Source organism: Capricornis sumatraensis, chromosome 14 (assembly GCF_032405125.1).
Source record: "Capricornis sumatraensis isolate serow.1 chromosome 14, serow.2, whole genome shotgun sequence".
Lineage (NCBI taxonomy): Eukaryota > Metazoa > Chordata > Mammalia > Artiodactyla > Bovidae > Capricornis > Capricornis sumatraensis.
The window spans coordinates 62,971,142-62,993,190 of record NC_091082.1 but is presented as its reverse complement, the minus strand read 5'-3'; the positions used below and the strand labels follow the sequence as shown (position 1 = coordinate 62,993,190).

Sequence of the window (22,049 nt, the reverse complement as noted above, 5' to 3'; positions counted from 1 at the left end):
TTAAAATAAAATTGCTAATTTATTTTTAATTAAAAATTACAACAATATAATTTTTATAAATATGGCTGACAGAAAGACGAAATAAACTACTAATAGAAGCTCTGATGTACCCCACACACACACATAAAAAAGCAGAATTATTTAATATAAAATCAGTCTACTTATTTTTTTGGTATATAAACTCTCTTACAGAATGTCATCATTAAGTCATTAGATAAACCGGAGCACGATGGTATCTCTCACACACAAAATAAGAACACTAAAATTTCTATTCATTTATCCTTATTCATATGTATCTTTATGTAACCTTTAAATTTAGAAACACAGAGTGACTGAGTGAAAATGGAAAGTCGCTCCATTGTGCCTGACCCTTTGAGATCCCCTGGACTATACAGTCCATGGAATTCTCCAGGCCAGAATACTAGAGTGGGCAGCTGTTCCCTTCTCCAGGGAATATTCCAAACCGAAAGATCCTACCCTGGTCTCCCACACTGGGGACAGATTCTTTACAAGCTGAGACACCAGGGAAGCCCCGAAACACAGAAAAAACTTTTAAGATACATGTATTGTAGAGAAATATCAGAAAGGAAGACAAAAGCTGACCTTAAATGACAATCAAAATATTTCTGACACAAAAACATTAAAATAACCTCTTTATAATATACATATCCCACATTTATAACTGTGAAATGGCCAGAAAACAAAACACATGACCAAAAAAGTCGCTTCCAACTCCTAAGATTCCATGATTTTACACTATTTATAAAATGCTAACATTTTCTTATCGAGGAAAATTTGCCAACTTTAGTCATGATTCTCCTCAATTCTCTGACTTTGAAAATCTCCTCTACAGCAACCCTCTATTAGTTTCCCAAGGAAAACCAAAGGAAGGAACAGCAGCTTCAGGATAACTGCTAAATAAAGGGGAAACAGAGGCAGCATCTATTGGAGTTGGAGGGAAACGGTTTTGGAGTCAGACAAAACTGGATTTAAATTCTGTAGATTCTGCTACTTAGTAGATATGAGATGATGTAGGCATTTAAATTTCAAGGCTTGATATACCTGCCTGTGAAACAGACTTACTAAATAGTTGAATAAAATAATATACATGAAGACATTTTCATAATGCTTGTTACAGAGTAGCTGTGTTCTAAGTATTATTTCTCATCCTCAGTATATTTTTTTATTGAAGTGTTGATTTATAAAGTTGACTTACAATGTTATGCTACCTGCTATAATTTTATTTTCTGTGTTTAAAACGATGAGAACCATGGCTAAGTGAAATATCCAAGCAACTTGCAACTTTAGTTTCAGCATCCTGTGCCCATGTCTCACTTTCAACTAGGCTTGAACAAAGAAAAACTAAGGTACCTATTATGATCAGATTAATCTTTGAGAAATTGTGGACCAGCAGAAAGATGATGAGTAAAGGAAGACAAAGTTTAAGCTGTCAATACAAAAATACAGATTTCAGATATACTAAGTTCTATGCTTCATCTAGTAAAATTCTAGGCAGATGGCTTATGAAATTTAAGAAACAAAGATGTTTCACTGTGTTTACCCCTGGAAAAAAAATAACAACAACTTAACCGTGTTTATCTTTGTGTACATGCATGTACATTTAACCGATTTTGATTAGGAAAACCTGAGACAGAACCTATTTAAATTCTGTAGGGCTGACAACAATGATGACAGCTGCTGTTGCCAACATTTACTGGATGCTTTCATATGCCAGGCATTATGACAGGTGATTCACATTCATTATTGCATGTACTCCCATGAAGCAGGTTATTAATCAAGGTTCCGAGAAATTAGGTAACATGCCCAGTACTACACAGATAATGAGACAAAATGAAAAACTAAAACCCAGATTGGTTTGACTCTGGAATGACTGAATGACTATGCTTCGCTCTCATTAGCAAACATCTCATGAAATGACAATAAGAAGGAAAAAATGTGAATTATATCTTAACACTAGATAAAATGGGAACTAGATATTGGGCAGAGTTAAGAGATAGATACACATCTATGCTCAAAAAGTGCTAATTGAATAAAGCATTTAGAAGGAACCTGTATAGTTAAGTTCTGTTCTTGGTATTCTGTTTACATCACGACAGCTGACTTGAAGGACAACAGAAAACATAAGCTTTTCAATCTATAACAAGATTAAAAAATATCACATAAAACTAGAAGGAAAAGCTAGTAAGATTAAATTTTACATGGATGACTTTAAAGCCCTGCAATTAAGCTCAATAAATTAACTTTCCAAGTTCTGAATATGAAAAATCTGGTTGACGAATAGTTTAAAATGACAGACCTTAAAAAGTTCACTATAAACTTAGGATGACTCTGTTGTTGAAACAACTAAGTATACTTGGGATATATCTGGTATATATATGTTTTTTGTAAACTGGAATTACCAATTCATTTGAAACTATAGTTGGTGAAACAAGGCATTACTGCTATGAATAAACCAATCCCTGTGCTATGCTGTGCTTCGTTGCTCAGTCATGTCTGATTCTTTGCAATCCTCCAAATGTAGCCCGCCAGGCTCCTCTGTCCATGGGGATTCTCCAGGCAAGAATGCTGGAGTTGATAGCCATTCCCTTCTCCAGGATCTTCCCAACCCAGGGATCAAACCCAGGTCTCCTGCATTGCACCATCTGAGCCACCAGGGAAGCTCCCATATACTGCAGTGGGTAGCCAATCCCTTCTCCAGGGGAACTTTTCAACCCAGGAATCAAACTGGGGTCTCCTGCATTGCAGGTGGATTCTTTACCAGCTGAGCTACCTTGTTTTATTTTCTTCATGACATTTATTATAATCCAAAATTACCTTACATTTCACTTCTCAAAGTCTTAACTTGGAATACTTTTTGTTTACTTCTATTTGCACAGAAGCCCTATGAGAGAATAGAGTTAGTCATTCTTAATCACCACCATATTCCAAGTATTTCAAACCGACTTGCGTCTAAGAGGTACTCAATAAATATCTACTGAATGAACAAATGAGCAAAGAGAGGGGAAATAAAGACATTTAATCTGGGAAGAGGAGGAAAATATTAAGTCCAGTTATCACATATCAAAAGACCTATATCAAAAAAGGAGAAGACCTATTTCTGTTTTCTGCAGAAAGATGAAAGTGAAAGTTTAGTCACCAGTCATGTATGACTCTTTGTGACGTCCATGGGATTTTCCAGGCAAGAGTACTGGAGTGGGTTGCCATTTCCTCCTCCAGAGGATCTTCCAGACCCAGAGATCGAACCCGGGTCTCCGACATTGTAGGCAGACACCTTACCGAGTAAGCCACCAGGGAAGTCCTTGAAAGATGACATAGGATTAAATGATAGACATTTCAAGAAAAAAAGATTTGGGCTCATAATTAAGAAACATCTTCTAAGTCATACAGCTGTCTAACAATTGAAAGGACAATCTTACTAGCCACAAAACAATTCCTAGGGGTAGGAGGCTGTGTCCATAAGTTATCAGTTAACTTAAATCTATGATTTAGAGTACATTAAGAATATAATAAGATGATAGATACATGAAGACTGAAAGAAAGTGATCTAAGTGATTGCTCAGAGATGGTATCTTGAAAGACAGTATAGAAAAAAATCAGTACAAATTGGATTCTGAATGAAATGGAGAGTGAGGGAGAAGAAAAAGTTCTGACAGACATTTGTCCAATGAGCATTTACTAAATACAGAGTTGTGAGCTGGAGGTCTAGGAAGACACTAGGAAGGTACCAACGAAATTAATAAGAAAACAAAACACAACAAAAGGAGATGGTCAGTATAAGGAATCGGTTGGCAACAATGAATTCCTTCTGTAATTGTTTGGGTTTAAATTTTTCTGAGAAATCCAGAATAAAATGGCAAAATATGTGTGACAAGATAAAGGTAGAAGGCCAGATTTGGAGAGCATCATTTGAAAATATTTGTCAAAGAATTGTACTTCAAGCCCTGAGAATGGATGAGCTTTCTGCAGAAATATTCAAAGAGAGCAATAAATTAAAAAAAGGGAGAACATCAAAATTATAGCTCTGGAAGGACCATTTTTAAAGGCCAACTAATTGTTTATTTGTCCTTGGGTAGAAGTTCACTTAAAAATCCCAAAGGTCAGTCCATCTTTGTAAAAACCTGCACCAAAATGCATTAAAAATCCCCCTGCAAAATATATTCCAAACAGTAAAGATATTTGTATTAAAATCTTTCTACATTTTAAATGTAGTTATGGAATACAAATGGCAAAATTTCTTTTAGCAAATGCTATCAAATAATTGCATATTAAATTATAATTGATTTGCTAAACAGATAAGCAGAAGGACTTAAAACACTTTTTTCCTGAATTTGTAGTTCAACACATAAGTTTAGAAAATAACATATTATCTTCTAACAAGTCCAAAATATCTATCTGTATTGTATCAAATTAAGTACTTCTCAAATGGTGAAAAAAGGTTTCTGCATTTCCATACATGCCCCAATGTTCTAAAATAGTATCTTTCTGCATCAAATTGAGACATTATAATTAATGAAATTTAACTATAAAGATCTAGTCGTTTTTTTTCCAAACTGTGATTTTTGTTGTTGTTATTGTTAATTCTTTTCTCAATCTTACTTAATCATAAACAAGGTTAACATAATGATAAAAATTACAGGAAAACTAGGTTTTAAAAACTGTAGAGCATCTTTGTAATTTAGCCCCAATTGGAAGACTGGAAACTACAAAATTAGTAAGTATATTGTAATTAGTAATCAGGAAGAGAAAGGAGAGGCAAATTCTTATCAAAATACTACATCACTAAAACTGTTGTTTAGAAGAAATGAATATAAGTAGTAAGGAAAGGTGTATTTCAAATAAAAGGTCTACTGCTATTAAAAAAAGGAAAAAAAGGTCTAACCTAATCGAAGAGGCCTATATTCAGTTATTTCTATGAGCATAAAAAGAACTGAATGCCTCCCTTGGTGTATACTGTAGGAAACTGTACTCTATCGCTATCCTAAAACATTTATACTATATATATATGTGTATGACATTTATATAAGTAAATATCAACATAACATAATGTGTTAAAAAAGTTAATATAGCTAGCTTAAGACTACTTACCCTTTGAACAGCCTCCTTGTAAGGTTGTCCTTTGGCTAGCTTCTGGGAACATGGCAGATAAACAGTTCCCTACAATCATATAAAACTTCCCCTAAATGATAAGGACCTCATTATGCCTGGACTGTATGTGCAAATAATATGGTTTAAGTTAAATATGTTTTCCTCTGGGAGTCTGGGACTTTGGTAGGTGTAAGGAGAGAATGCCTACATGACTAGCCCCAGGTAAAATCCCTGAGAGTTGAGTCTTTAATTAGTTTCATTAATAGACAACATTTTGTACATGTTGTCACAACTCACTGGAGGAATTAAGTGCATACTATGTGACTCCACTGGGAGAGGACTCTTATAACCTTCTGAGTTTCTTTGCTCATTTTGCTTTATATCCTTTTGCTGTAATAAACCTTAACCATGAGTACAATTTACTAAATCTTATGAGTTCTTCCAACAGAACACCAAGCCTGAGGATGATCTCAGGATCAATGATAAAGACGGTTTGAGACGCTTTGATTACTGAACATTGATTTACACATTAAAGATGCTTATCACATATGCAGATGGCAAAAGCTTAAGGAATGTATTGGAAGATACAGTGAAGTATCAAAAAGGCTTAAACAACTGAGCCGATTCTAATAAAATGAAATTAAGTGAGATAAGACGGTCTAGGATTATGTTTTTAAAAAACAACAGAACATATGTATACCTATGGCTAACCCATATTTATGTTTGGCAGAAACCAACAAAATTCTGTAAAGCAATTGTGTATGTTACTTGCTCAGATGTGTCCAACTCTTTGCAACCCCATGGGATGCAGCCCACCAGGCTACTCTGTCCATGAAATACCTTCAACTAAAAAATAAATAAAATTTTTAAAAAGAGGGAGGGGGAAAAAATAACACAAGCTACTATACATGTAGGAAGAAGGAACTTATAATTAAGCAGGTAAGAAAAAGACTTCAGGGTTTATTGAAAATAAACCTATATATTAATATAATATATAATTAAATTAATTATATTATATAATTAATATAAACCCATATATTAAATGGTAAGATATAACTATCAAAGATTCCTAATTTACTTCTGTGCTAAATAAAAAGCATACTGTATACAAACCAAGAGTAAATAATAGCCCAATTCTCCTGTTACTGGTCATATCATATATAGAAAATTAGATTTATCCATTTAAAGAATATATTACAGCACATTCATGGCAAAGCTGGTGACGAGCTCCAAAACCATATTTCACAAGGAACAGCTCAAGACTAAAAGAAGACTGGAGACAGGCACAATGGTTCTACTAACATATATACAAAGTTATTAGGTAAAATCAAAATTTTAATTTTTTCCATATAATCACAAGGAAAAGAAATCAGGAAGACATTCATTCAAGTTGCATATAAATAAAAAAATTATCTAAAATTCAAAGCTACCCCAAAGATCATTCACCCTCCTTTAAAACACATATTTGAAGCCTAAATGTCCACTTAATGTGGGTTTTGGAAGGAAGAATTCAATTAGGTTGATAGCTATATTAAATATAACTTAAATAATCTTTCATTTCTTCTAAATACTCTTTTCCATAGCTCCTTCATGTATACACTACTAGAAAGGCAGGGGGAAAGGATTTTGAAGTAATCTTCAGTCCCACTGCACCCTTAACTGAGTTGGAGAGAAAAATGATAAGACCTCAACATACAGTTAAGCGAAATTATTCAGTTCAACTCAACAAATAAATGATGTACTATAATAGAGAGCCCTTTACATTCAGCTCAACAAAGAACCGAGTAGCCACCATGTACAAAGCACTCTGAGGAGCCAGGGCAATGTAAAAGAATGGGGAGAAAAGCTGGAGTTACAAGCATTCCCTGGCTCCTTAGACATTCATACCAGGTGTCACAGCTCCACAGTGGTAAAGCCTCTCACTTGCTTACCACAGCTCCAGTCACCACTGTGGGAATGATGGTTCTGAAGGTTAGAAAAATCCCAAGTATCAAAACCAGGCCTGGGGTTCTCAACCATTAACAACTTACGTCTTAAGGTGCACCCCCAAAGACACAAGCCGCCAAAGTGTCTGCTTGAGAAAAGATCCTCCCCCACAGCTATAACAGAGGCAGAAGAATACAAGAGGGAAAATGTTCTAAGTCTTTCTCAAACTCTAAGATAGGTGGCTGTGTGACACACACAACATGATTCCCACCAAAAGAAAGAAAGAAAGAATTTGAGTACCATAGTTTAAACGAGGCTCAGCAGACCCATCCCAGTTTTAAGGGTTTTAGTGTTGTTTTTCAGCACATGGAAGATAAATACCACAAAAAACACATTAAACAAAGCAACCTCTTTCAGGGGCTCAGAGGAGATAACATGAAAGTCAATTCTCTTAATTTACTTGTTAATGTAGAATAGCTGCTGGAAAGTTTGTGCTGAAGCAGGTAGATTTGTTACTATTTGAATCACCAGGGAAGCCCTAAAGGTAAGCTATTAGTTGTTAGTGTGAAGGTAAACTGGCTCTCTTCTTTTAGAAAATTTGTTACCATGTATAAATAATCATTTTAATAATATTAAGTACTTCTCTTTCTTAAAAATTTGAACAAAATAATACTAAATACTAAAGCTTATTTATAAAATGTTCATAAAGAGTATGCAATAACATAGAAAACTGCTTAAAATATAAACAACTACATTAAAAACCCTTTACAAAAAAATCCTGGTCCATGGTAGAAAATGATAGGGGAGGGGAAACAAATGAAGAGTTTTTATATTTATGTGTTAATATTATATAGAATTATGGATAATTTACTTTCTTTTTTATCCTTTTAAATACTCCTTATATTTCCTGTTGGCTCAGACCATAAAGAGTTTGCCTGCAATCCAGGAGACCCGGGTTCAATCCCTGGGTAAGGAAGATCCCCTGTAGAAAGAAATGGCAACCCATTCCAGTATTCTTGCCTGGAAAATCCCATGGACAGAATGAAGAGCCTGGTGGGCTATACCTTATGGGGTCGCAAAGAGTCAGACACAACTGAGAAACTAACACACAAATATTTCCTTAAGGAATAATACTTGTTTAAAGATCAAAAATAAAAACTAAAATGAATTCTGACTGAGAATGAAAAAGGGGAAATAGCTATTTGAATTAGAAGAGGCAGACTATTATCCAACATAGTTTTGGAAGTCCCATCAGGGCAAGCAGAGAAGAAAAAGATCCAGATTGGAAAAGAAGAAATAAAACACTGTTTGCAGAAAACATGATACTATACATAGAAAACCCTAAAGATACCACCTGAAAATCACCAGAGTTAATCAATGAAATCTGTAAAGTGGCAGGATATAAAATTAATATACAGAAATCCCTTGTATTCTTATACACTAGCAATGAAAAATCAGAAAGAAAAATTAAGGAAACAATCCCATTCACCATTGCAACAAAAAGAGTAAAATACCTAGGAATAAACTTATCTTAGGAGACAAAAGATCTGCATGCAGAAAACTACAAGACACTGATGAAAGAAATCAAAGATGACACAAACAGATGGATACATATATTATGTTCTTGGATCTAAAAAATTAATATTGTAAAAATGACTATACTCCTTAAAGCAATCTACAGAGTCAATGTAATTCCTATCAAATTACCAATGGCATTTTTCACAGAACTAGAAGAAAAGTTTTACAATTTTTATGGAGACACAGAGCACCCCAAATAGCCAAAGCAATTCTGGGAAAGAAAAATGGAGCTGGAGAAATCAAGACTCCCCAACTTCAGATTGTACTACAAAGCTATAGTCATGAAAACAGTATGAAAAATAGAAATATAGATCAATGGAACAGGACAGAAAATCCAGAAATAAACCCATGTACCTATGGTCAACTAATCCATGACAAATGTTGGAAAGACAGCCTCTTCAACAAATGGCACTGACGAAACTGGACAGCTACATGTAAATAAGTGAAATTAGATCATTCTTTAATACCTGACGCAAAAATAAGCTCAAAATGGATTAAAGACCTAAATGTGAGACTGGACATTAAAACACTTTTATAGGAAAACATAGGCAGAACACTCTCTGACATAAATCACAGCAAGATACTATTCACTCTGTCTCCCAGAATAATGGAAATAAAAACAAACAAATGGGTCCTAACTAAATGCAATGACACTTTTGTACTATGTTGAACTTTTCCTTCCCTTTTACTTTAATAACTTTTCAAATATCCCAAGGTATCCTCTGAGACTAAAGCATCCAAACATATAGCTAAATATTTAGGTCGATTCATCTTTAAAATTGGCAACCCACTCCAGTATCCTTGCCTGGAGAATTCAATGGACTGACAGCCTGGCGGGCTACAGTTCATGGGGTTTCAAGAGTTGGACATAACTTAGCAACTAAACTTCCATCTTTAAAATGCATCAAGTTCTCTAATTCTTCAATCTATTCCATTGCTCCTAAAATTGTTTTGCAATCTCTCCCTCAAATTCTAGAAATTAGATAGTCTGCCCCTTAGCTTCCATCCCACAATTCAATAAATTACTCTCTGGACTTAAAAGCATCCAGGAGTATCTGCAGAACCACAATTTATGTCACATAAAACATAAACAAATATTTATTGTCCTAATTTATTGATATAAAAATGCAAACATATCCGGCTAATTCAGATTTTAATAATTTGAATTTTGCAATGACTCATCTTGAAAATCTTTTTAATGGGTACCATAAGTTAAATGATCAAAATTTTCACAAAAACCTTAAATGTTTAAGACAACAAACTTTTCATACAATTCAGTAGAATTCAGTTACGTTCAGTTTATACACTAGAAACTAAGGAAACAGTTCATCTAAGGACATTTATAAGGCAATCCTGTGTTAGCCTAATTAGAGTTCCTTTAATTTTTCTAAAACCATATTATTTCACTCAGAAAATTGAATTATACATTCACAGGGTTTTATGTAAAAATATCACTAATTCAGACTGCTCTCTCTGATTCCCTGAGTAAAATTTTTTAGACTATACACAACATAGCACTTCATAAAGCACGGTAGCCAGAAATGTCAAGACCTTTTCTATCATTAGGTTCAGAAAAACACACCCTATTATGACTTCAACAACACTGCAAATCCATTATAAAGAATATTCAGAACATAAAGTGAACAGCTATGACATGTGTACTTTTCAAAAGCAGATATATATACATATATATATATGTATATGTACTAGTGTTTTTGACAATACTTCATCATTAAGGAGAAGGGGGCAACAGCGGACAAGATGGATGGATGGCATGATCAACTCCATGGATGTGAGTCTGAACAAACTCCAGCAGATACTGAAGTACAGGGAAGCCTGACGTACCACAGTCCATGAAGTCACAAAAAGTTGGACATGATTTAGTGAATGAACAACATCATCATCATTAAAGGTATAGTTTTTAAATATATAACTAACACTGCTCAATTCATTCTAAGCATCTCTCAATAAATTCAGCAAATGTTTTTAAACTGTTGTGTTTTTAAAAAGATAGGTAAATTTTATAACCCTCTATGGATAAGAAATTTCTTTAAGAAATTAGCAGTGCTGAGAATACATCTCATTACAATTTTCCATGACCTCAGAATTCCACCTTCAATATACAATTAAAACTTTATATGGAATTTTTTCTGGATTAACTAAGTCAGTCCTCATTTCCTACTCAATGAAAAAGGGTCAGATCCCTCAACGACCAGCCATCCATAAATACATTATTCAAGAACTTTATCACAGGCAAAAACGTTGCTGCAGAAGGTATATGGTCAGTAGTATCTTTGTCTGGCTATGTGATCTTGTGAAGGTCACTTAAAAATCTTATCTCAGATTTCTACATGTAAAATGAGATAGGGTTTACTCACAGAAGCTTTTAGAATACATTTAATTCATAATGCCAAGGGCATTATACATGTTCAAAAGCATTTTAAGCTTTTTCAAAACTTAATATGCAGTATTTTATAATAATTTCTTAACATATGACAGGAGAGGCAAGTACTTGTCTCCAATTTCCTCTATGCACACAGAAATCATTTGAATATATCCCATATTAACTTTCCCAAACTAAGACATCACTGGTAACCTCAACAAAGAATGTTACCTCAAATCCTAATAAGTTTTCTATTTTAAAAAATATGTGTACCTTTAACTATAGTAAAAGTAAACACTCTACAATGACTGCAAATTGAAAGCAGAGGGGTTCTTTCTCAGTCTGTAACAGGTGCTTCCCTCGTGGAAAGAATCTGCCTGCCAACGCAGGAGACATGGGTTTTGATCCCTGGATCAGGAAGATCCCCGGAGAAGGTAATGGCAATCCACTCCAGTATTCTCCCCTGGGATTCCCATGGACAAAGGAGTCTGGTGAGCTACAGTCAATGGGGTTGCAAAAGAGTCAAACATGATTTTTAAGCATTATAACAAATACACCTATATCCACATCCACAGACCTTTTTATCTTGTCCCATAAATAAAAGCTACCACAAGATGTTCTGGACTTCAAAATCTATAAACATATATCAAGGTATAGCCCTCTAATAAATTTAAATTTTTTGTTCAATTTTAAGTATTAAATCACATATAGAAACTGAGAAGATAGAGCTGATAAGTCGTGCTGATGACTGAAATAACAGAAGCCATTACAAAACCCATTTAATAATAATACATTCTAAATATAAATCTTCAAAATGTACTTTTCCACGGTTATCTCCAAGTAAATATACCTAAAAATCAAGTAATCTTTTGAGATCTTGGAGAGCAAGAAGTTAAATGCAGATTTATTTGTAATTTTTCTTAAATTTGAAAATCTAAGTTATGGCAAGAACATTTCACAAAAACCTAGATATACATTACACAGAAGCTGTTTTCTTTCAAATAAGAAATTGTAATTTGTAATTGGCAAGGAATTCTAAAGAGAGAATTTTGAAACTTTTTCTTGCCAAAATAATCACAAGAAAAACCCAAATACAATTTAACTTGTTAAAATATTAAAACAAGAACTTTAGGATATTTTTAACCAATTGCTCACAAATTATCTTTTAACCTTGGCAAAACCTATCATTTATAGTATCAATTTTACAAATACCATTTTTAATCACAAAACCTGTGGAGGAGTAAATGAAATAATTGTGAAGAGGCTATTTATTATTATAAAATGTATACTCTAAAATACCTATTTTAAACTTCAGACTTTATTAGGAATATAAGTAAATGTTTTAAAACTGTATGTTACACAGAGTATATATATGAACAGTTGTTCCTGTCAGGCATAACCTCAGACAAATGCACAGGTCATTTCTTGCTACAGTCTGCACTGCATTCAAAGATACACTTTGAATTTTAAAGGACAGAATATATAACTTTGTACTTGATTTTTTTTTAATGTGTGGGCCTTCCACTGAAAATAATGTCATCACTTTGAATTTATAGAGTATATTTGAGTAGTTTTAACCAGCATCAACATCATTTCCACTTGCTTAAGTAGAAAACATAAAATAAAATTGGAGTCAGATTTCTAAACTCAAAGAGAAATGTGATTTATTTTGCAAAAAGGAGCATTTGGGGAATTTTTAGAATTTAAGGAAATAATTCCATCCAATAAATTCTATCACTATGCATTATGTTTCTTCTTGATACTTATCACCTGCATATTTTGAAATTTTACAATCTCCAAAGTTAATTTGATCCCATTTATGATAGTGAAGATATTGATATCACATGTGCCTTAAACACCCATCAGACATAACAATCTCCAGCTGAATTTATTACTCTGATTTTCTTCACCTTAATAGGGAATCATATGTGAAAATAAAATAAAAGTTATCATTAAAAAGTTACAGATGTGACCTTTGGGGACTAGGGGGCTAAAAACAGAATCTTGCCTATCTGTGAAACAGGCAGCTAACACATAAGCTGGACTCTACTTCCCTAATGCAAGGTCATCCTTCTGTTATGTAAAGATGTGAAAAATGCATTTTAAAATGCACTAATGGTGCATTTTTTTTAAATGGTGCATTTTTAAAAAAATGGTGCATTAAAAAAATGTGGTAGGTAACAGAGATACATTTTATATTCAGCAAATAACACTTAAAAATGATTGTGCTGAAGCGAAATTATATCAAGAACATCTAATATGACAAACAGAAAGGCATCAATGTCTCTGAAAATTTTACATGTAATAACAAATATTATACAAGTCAGAAACTATATAAACTGTCTTCAAAAGAAAATTGTATTGAGACAAAATTTGCCAATGTTACCTGTAAAATCAACAAAACTACTGTGAAACATCAAAATAGTTTTTAAACAGCACACTTAACAAGAGAATTTTCCAATTACAAAAGAAGTAAAAGGTTACTATAAAAAATTTTTAAACAGAATATTAATAAAGAAGGAAAACCTAATCACATCACTTTTAATATTTTAAAAGAACTGGTTACACTATTAAATAAAGTTAAAATATTTTAAATTATAGAGCAAAACTAGCACTGGATAAAACTTACATTTATAAGAAACACTGAAAGGAAGATTATTTTGTCTCTTCAAATCATTTTTCCTCAATGTCCACATATTGGTTGTTGATTATGCAACTTTCTATACATCCTTCCTAATCTTAAAGTTTTACTCAGAGAAAGGAGCAACTGTTGGACCTACACATCAGAACAGAGCATCAACTCAGTAACAGAGGCTCCTGTGCACTATGATGGTCCTTCCTGGACAGAAAGGATGCTATGCCCAGTACATTACACAAGCAAATTCCCCACATCTTAATTTCCTCTGTTTATCACACATTTGTATTTTTTTCACATCTAATGATTACCTTCCAGGGTAGGGAGAGACAGAGGAATGTCATTTAATTTAAGGCAACAACTTTATTTCTAATTTTATATAATGAATGATACAAAGGGAACAACTCAGGTACTCCTCAACAGTGCTTTCCTACTATTGCCAATCTGATGAAAGAAAAATGTTTAAGTATGTTGTATTAAATATATAACTAATACAATTTTTGTATTTACTACATTCAGTAAAGTGTTAGTCACTCAGTCGTGTCCAACTCTTTTGTGACCCTATGGACTGTAGCCCGCCAGGCTCCCTGTCAATGGAATTCTCCAGGCAAGAATACTGCAGCAGGCTGCCATTTCTTTCTCCAGGAGATCTTTCCAACCCAGGGATCAAACCCAGATCTCCCACATTGTAGGCACATTCTTTACCAGCTAAGCCACCAGGGATGTAGGTTAATCTCAGAGTCATCCTGTCTCGTTTCATCGTCTGCTTGCTGGATACCTTTCATCTCCAATGATGTCTTCATGAACTATTCCTGGGAAAAGACCTTTCAGAAATTAAGGAAGCTTTCTACATTTAAAAAAATCTAGTGGTTTAGTCATTAAGTCATGTCCGACTCTTGTGACCCCATCAACTGAAGCAGCCAGGTTCCTCTGTCCACGGGATTCTTCAGGCAAGAAAACTGGAGTGGGTTGCCATTTCCTTCTCCAGGAGACCTTCCCGACCCAGGAATCAGACCCGGGTCTCCTGTGCTGCAGGCAGATTCTTTACCACCTGAGCTATGAGGGAAGCCTGGGTTCAGGCCAAATTCAAGTTTAACAGATTTGGCCAAAAAAATAAAAAATGCCAGTTTATGTAACTCTAAATTGTTATAAAATACAACTTCCTTATCAGAAACAGTAATCTTTAACTTGTGGTAGCAATAAATATGGCAGCCACAAAGACAATAAAACAGCAGCTACCACAATTTGAACACTTTGTATGTGTCAGGAGCCATGCTGAATACAGAGACTGCTTTATCTCATTTAATCTTGAAATCCAGCCTACTAGGAAGGTACAAGTCTCTGGATCTTTCTGATCCAGATGAGAAAACTGAAGACTTGGAACATTTAGTATCTTACCTAGGGCTAAACAGCTTATGAGGGCTCCGGTTTCAGTCCAGGCTTCACAAACTCGTAGGTTACAAAGCCTTATGACACTATATAACTTTAGAAACAACTCCACAGATAATAGAACCTTTGGAAATAGACTATGGCATTACTGTTTGGCTGCCATCTATAACCAAATTGGATAATTGCCACAGAATACAGCATAGTGGTAAGAATGATGGTTATGCTTTCCATTCTGAAAACATATTCATCTTAAAAAGGCAGAGTAGTTTCAAAATAAATATTATCTTATTACAAAACACATATTAAATCAAAAGGAAGTTAAATGGCTTATCGTGGCATTGCCCACAAAACATTAAAATAAGTGAAGAATCTAAACCAAGGACTCGCCTTCTAGAGGCTTTCCTTTCAGCCTATAACAGAGCTTTCCTTCTCCACCCTTTATCTTCAAAAAAATCATCAAAGAAATTTATAGAGACTTGGAAAAGATATGCAATGAAAACTTAACAGAAATGAACAAAAGGACTATCAAGGGAATGTCGTGTCTCAGGGTTTCAGTTTGATTAAAGACTAAACTGGTAAGTGTGGGCTTATCAGATTGCTACTTTAATAAAAGAGAGTTTTAAGAGCAAGGAAAAAGATATCACAAGGAAAGAACTGAAACAAAGATTTAGGTGAGGGGAAAAAAAAAGAACTCAAACAAGCTTTGCAGAGAAAAGGTAAAGACAGAGGTACAAGGTTTGAAGGCTTTGGGGGTAAAAGGCAGGCTAGCAAAATAGTTATGTGACTGTGGACGAACCTCTACCACTAACCGAGAGACCGACCTTGGATAAATCACTTTTCTTTGGCTTCCCCATCTTTAGTATGGGAATAAAGACAGTAGCTATCTCCAAGGGTTGCAGTGAGAATTAAAAGTTATCACATACGTAAAACTTCACAGTGCCTGGCATATAATTATTAACTAGCATGAGGAAAAGCAAAAAAGAAAAAATGCCACAAACACAGCCTCAGGTTTTTTGTACAGAAAATGTATGAAGTCTTTTCTAACTATACTTACATACCAAACTAAAGGAATCAAGATCTGATTCCCAAATAACATGCACAACATTGAAGGTTCTATTTATATCAGTCAACTTGAAAGTTTGTATTATGTTTCTTCAAACTTTATCTTCCTTAAACTGGTCTGAACTCAGAAGGCACCTTTCAACTTATCCAAGATGTCACTGGCAAACAGAATGAGAATCAATGTAAACAATCCAAACCACAAAAATGTGAAATAAATTTTTGATTTCCCAACGGTAACCCGTTATTCTAAATGTTTTATTAAACTGAAGCAACTGAACCAAAGTCTGATTTTGAATATGTAGAATACTGTTTTATTCTTTATTTTAAACCTTTCTTACATGTTTAAAAATATACATGAGTTCAATAAAACAATGATATTTCTTTTACTAAAGGACCTCCTAAGTCAAACCACCAGTGTGCAAACATTGTTGGCTTCCAATTTGAAGAGTCATAGGCACATTTCACTATATGCATTTCATAAAATAATCAAAAATGCTGAGAACACTCAGTAGTTTGATATATATTTTAAAATATCTATCTGGCAGGAAACTTATGGTAAAACAAAAAAAAAAGATTTAGATGTTTTAGCACTTATACCTGTTTCACTATTAATTTTCCAAATGCCATTTTGCTACATCTAAACCCCTGACAATTTATTATACAACTGCATATAGCACACAAAAAAATAAGTTAAGTTAATCTCTTGACTGGGAAAACAGATCATTACAAAAGAAAATATTGACAGTTCTTACCTGTTATTTGATAATTAAGTATATTTTATTCTCAGCGTCACTAGGAAGGGGTCTAATAGAAATATCTAATCAACAACTAACAAAATATTTTTCTATTAAAAGAAGTTTTTATATATTTTTGTCCAATGTTGACGATTTAAGCAACACTGATCTATATAGTGTGCTAAGAAGACATTAGGCACAGATCACATAATGTAATTTACATGTTCTTTGTTGTAAAAAATATAGTATGTGCAAATGCATTATCATACAAATAATTAGTGGACCACAACAGTAAGCTTTGCAGACCTAACATAAAAAGGCTAATATTTTACTCTTTACAGAAAAAAGGTGGAACACACTGAGTGGCTTTAAGAGCAATACCCCACTTCTGGGTGAGTGCATTTGCATTGTGAATTATCAAAAAGAAAAACAAAGCTTAACTATAGGCCCCCCCAGAAAGGACACCACTTTGGGCACATGTATTATTTCAAAAGAAACCAAATAAAAATGTTTCCCAAAGCCATTAAAAAATACTTAACACAATATCTTAAACAATATATAGAATACTTTTTTAGAAGGAATAAGCCATTCAACATTATGACTTTTATATAATAGATTCTTTCATTAGCTAAGACACTTCTGGCTTAAGGTAGCAAAGGATGCAGATAAAGAAAAATGGAGGAAAAATAATAGCAGGCTGTTAGTAAGGAGGAGGGAGCATACATTTACCCAGAAGAAACAAACAAAAAAACTGTTTCTTCACTGCAGAAATTTGTGCTACAGATATAAAAACACAAGCAAAAGGGTTGTGTGGCAGGTAATAAAATATAATGCTTTCTATGCATCCTCCATGGAGGGACCTTTTAGGGACTGCAGATTAGTGAGTTTAGAAGTACACTTTGATGCAAAAGGTTATACTTTACCACATATATAATATGTAGCATTTTTCTATAAAGGGCAATTTATGTAAGTAATTCCACAAACACAGAAGAGAGTGAGAGAGACAGAAAGAAAGAATGACAGGCAGAGACAGAGGAGAGAGTCCAGTCAGAAAGAGAGAGAGAGACAAGACGCCAGGGGCTTCGCTCATGCCCTGTGGAAGATCTGAGGCACTTTTCCATCCTCAGAGCTTCCCTTTTCCTAGTACTGCATATTTATACTCACACACTACAATTCTCTCATGAGATTACCCTCTATATATCTTTAGGTTTTTTTTGTTTTCCATGAAAAAGAAAAAAAAAAAAAAGAAACTTTTAGTCCCTTCCTCTCAGAGTCAACTATTCAAGTAAATATTTCTCTAGTGGCAAATTTCCAGATGAAGCAAGAATACAATCTAAAACTACTGTCAGATTACATGTGATTTACTGTGGAGTCTTCTTCAAATGGAGCACGAATTAGCCCGTTTCCTAGGTTTGGGGTCTCGTGCTTCCTTATCCTTGACACACATACAAGATGTACACATTGTCTCAGACAGTCTTCGGAGGCCTAGCCGGAAAACACTGTTGGAGAGGCTGTATATAACACAGTTACAAAAACTATTACTTATAGCCAGCCAGGTGGTTAGGAAGGACAATGTTGGATTGTCCAAGACCCGGGAGCTTTCTAGAAGAAAGTAGATGATATAAGGGAGCCACAGCATGTAAAACACACTGGTTATCCGAAACAAAACCATGGCGTAGCGACGATCAGGGCTATGCCCAGCCTCTCCGGAGGCAGCCGCTTCATGGCTCGGGAATCGGGCCCTCCGGTCATTTATCTCTTTGGTGTGCTGCCGGCAAATTTTGAAAATGTGGAAGTAAGTGAAGCAGACAACTAAGGCAGCAGGGGCATAAAGTAAACAAACAATAAAGCCGGTAAAATAGGCACTGGTGAGCCAAGAGGTGGCACACCACTCAAAAATGTCACCGTGGTAACCAGGTTTCCCCCAGCCAAAAAAGGAAGGCAAGAAAATCAGACAAGAGTAGATCCAGATTAAAATAATGCAAATTCTCAGGCGACATGGGGTGACCAGTTGATTGTAGGACAGCGGCTTGGTGATGGCAAGATAGCGATCCACACTGATGCAAGCCAGACATGCCATAGAAACACTTTTCAGTACTGAGATGATATATCCAAAAACCTGGCAAGTCAGCGACTCGTGGATACCTGTGGAGTAGTGGAGAAGTGACAGAGTAGGAACCAAGCAGCTAACTCCAACAAAAAGATCAGCATATGCCATTGTTTGAATAAAATAGCTGGTCGTATAGTGGTGTAAGAGTGGAGCACAATGAAAAACAAAGATGACCGTTAAATTCCCAGCAATGATGAGAAATGTCAGCAAGACAATGACAACTGTCTCGAAGATGCATATGTCCACCGCACTGTAGTGGCCAAATCCAAGTGGGCAGGAGTGACGTTCAGACACATTCAAAATGCCACTGCTTGTGTTCAGGATCCTCCATTCAGTCCACCTGGAATCATTCATGGCTTGGAATTAAAAGGACCTGCAGCTCTAGCTATAGCAAGCAGGTGCCCTGCCTAGCATCTGCTAAACTCTGCCCATGAGGGTCTCAGTGTCAGCTTCAGCAGACAGTGGCAGTGCTTCTGTCACAGCTGAGCATCCCGGGGAGTACTCAAGTCTCTTCATCAGCCTCGGTGCAGCAGTAACACACCTCGGCTTTGAGGGGGAAGGAAGAGGAATAAGCTAGAAAGGAGGTGAAAAACAGGTCACCAATTAGCTTCCTCCGATGCTTTCAAACAACTTTTTGCAGACACAAGGCACTTCTAGAGAAAATGGACTTCTTAATAATATCTTGCACTATGAAAAATTAAATCTGTAAAAGGGAAAAAGCAATTGCCAAGGAAAGAAAAGCTCTTGTGGGCCATTAGTTCTCTTCAGAAAGGTAGTTTCTTAGGGATCAACTAGGAAGAACGAGGAGGAAAAAAAAAGTCTTAAACAGTCTCAGGCTTCCTGTTTCATCTGTCAGGAGAAATGGATTCAAATTTTAGAACTTAATTAAAATCACAAATTTGGTTGGAAACCTAAGAAAAAGTTCATTGGGCTAAATAGTGTCTTTTGGCTCAGTTCAGGGTTTGATGCTGGTGGGTCAACTTTATGATCCATTTCTCTCTCTTTTATCTCAAAAGCTAAGAATCTCCTTCTCCAACAAGATTAATTCTAAAAGATTCATCTCTATTGGGCACAAAGGAGCAGAAGAGTGGTAACAGACTCCAGACTGCCCTATAACTCTCATGAGAGGAAGAAAAAAAGCATACTTCCAATAAGGAAGATAATACACAATGGGTCAACACTGACATAATAGAAAAACAAACTTCTGAAGTTTTAATTCTGCATGCATTTTTTTAAGCATTCAGATGAAAACAGTTTTAGTACATTACAGTTAATGATGCTACCACCAGCACTGTAATTCATATCTTTTCCTTTTCAAAAGGAAAAAAAATCATTTTTGCTATTAATTTCAGCATCAGTAACTGAAAATAACCTTCATTATCTGATATGCCACCTTCCTTATAATGGAGCATGATCATAAAATATATAGCTCAAAGTTATTTCTCACCTTTGCAACCACACCTATCTCTCACAAATATAAGTAAATATATATAAAATTTAGACAATAGAAACTTTCCTATATGCTCTGAACTTCTGACTAGAAATGCTGCCATTATTTATTATTTAGGTATTTCCAGTAGGCTTAATAGTCTATATTGCTGTATCTTTTCTGTTTTCTTTAAATGATTAATACATTAAATCATTACTTCGACTAAATCTTTTCAAAGTAAAATATTACCTTGTCTGTTATATTTGCAGTTCTATAGCAGCCATATGTTAAGAAAATGTCTCTTCTATTTCTGTACTCTATTTTGAGCAAGTGCTCAATTAGTACAGGGGCCATTAGGTAGGTTATAAGATGTTCTTGTTTTAAAATACTTCTAAAGCATCGAGATGAGTTTAAATCCTAGAGTTTGAAATACTGAAAGATTGGCAGGATAGAATCCATCCAAAAGGCTTCCAAGGTCATTCTGATATCAGGTTAGCATTTGTCAAAAGTCTTTTTTAAAGTACAGGCATTTCAGAGAGTCTCCTGCCAGTCTTTGATATCATACCTTTTGAAGAAATAACATGCATTAGAAATAAAAACATTTCCTTCAGGAACAATGCAGGAGCTTAAAAGAAAGCATTCTTCTCAAAGTTATTTTCTTGTGCACCACCAGGTCATTCAGGGAAGTCTTTCTTCTTTCATAATAATATCCACAGGATATTCCTCCTTGTACGTTCCTAGTTTCACTTATCACAAAATAGTTCTTTTGTTACAGGAATAAAACAATGCTTCTCACCTACATTCACTCTTTATCAGCTGCTAGGCTGGGCTGCTTGATTCAGAAGTCCAATTTACTGTGATGTAGTTACCGAGATGCTGTCAGTATATTCTTCACAGTCTCTCAGTATCACTGCCTGCACCTGAGCCGAAGCCCTGCTCCTCCTCCTCCTCACCCTGAGCTGATGCAGAAGAACTCACCATCAGAAAGGTGACTCGGTCCTCCTGCCCCAATCAACAGCACAGCCAATGGCCACTGCAGCAGAAACTGTCACTAGGTAACAGTTGCCAGGCACATGCAGGCTTATAGACTTAAACTCGGCAAGCTCCGATCAAGATTGACAAAAGAAGACAATGGAACTGACCGATCCTTATAACATATTAATGACGTGTATGAATTTCTAGAGGTATTGTCCTTATAGCATGTGTAAAGATTATTTTCTATTAGCAGGACAGGAAAAAGACTCTAGGATGCACCTTTAAACCCTGTAGAGAAACTACCACAAGGTACTATGACACTAAAAAGTCAGCAGTAATCTAATGCTCATTGGCAGAAAAAACTTATTAATTATTAAAAATCATCTAAGTCTTCATGAACTCAAGTGACAGAGCAACTATTTTTATTCTCTAAAATATATTATATTTTGATTAATAGAAGTTACTTTATAATCTTTCCAACCTCTGCCACACCCACACTAAACTGCCGAATCCGATGTATTTAACTGTACAAAGCATTGGAACTAATACCTCTACACTAAAATCTACTTGCTGGGCTATTTAAGGTCAAATATGACCTCAGGAGAGTAGACATTAGAAATAAACAGAATGACTGCTTAGTTCACTTTTTATCCTAGTAGAAAAAAGAATTGAAGAGTCAAAGAACTTTTTCATATATTTCTTGAGCTACTCATACCCTAGTC

The 22,049-nt window shown here is 34.9% G+C and overlaps 2 protein-coding genes across 3 annotated transcripts in view; both read right to left on the bottom strand.

The window, feature by feature from the left end:
• RABGAP1L (RAB GTPase activating protein 1 like) overlaps positions 1–22,049 on the bottom strand; it is a 721,006-nt gene that overhangs the window by 421,919 nt on the left and 277,038 nt on the right. The gene's annotated exons all lie outside the window — the stretch shown is intronic.
• On the bottom strand, positions 18,192–19,277 carry GPR52 (G protein-coupled receptor 52). The gene has a single exon (XM_068986571.1). The coding sequence runs from the start codon at positions 19,275–19,277 to the stop codon at positions 18,192–18,194; it is 1,086 nt and encodes a 361-aa protein (XP_068842672.1).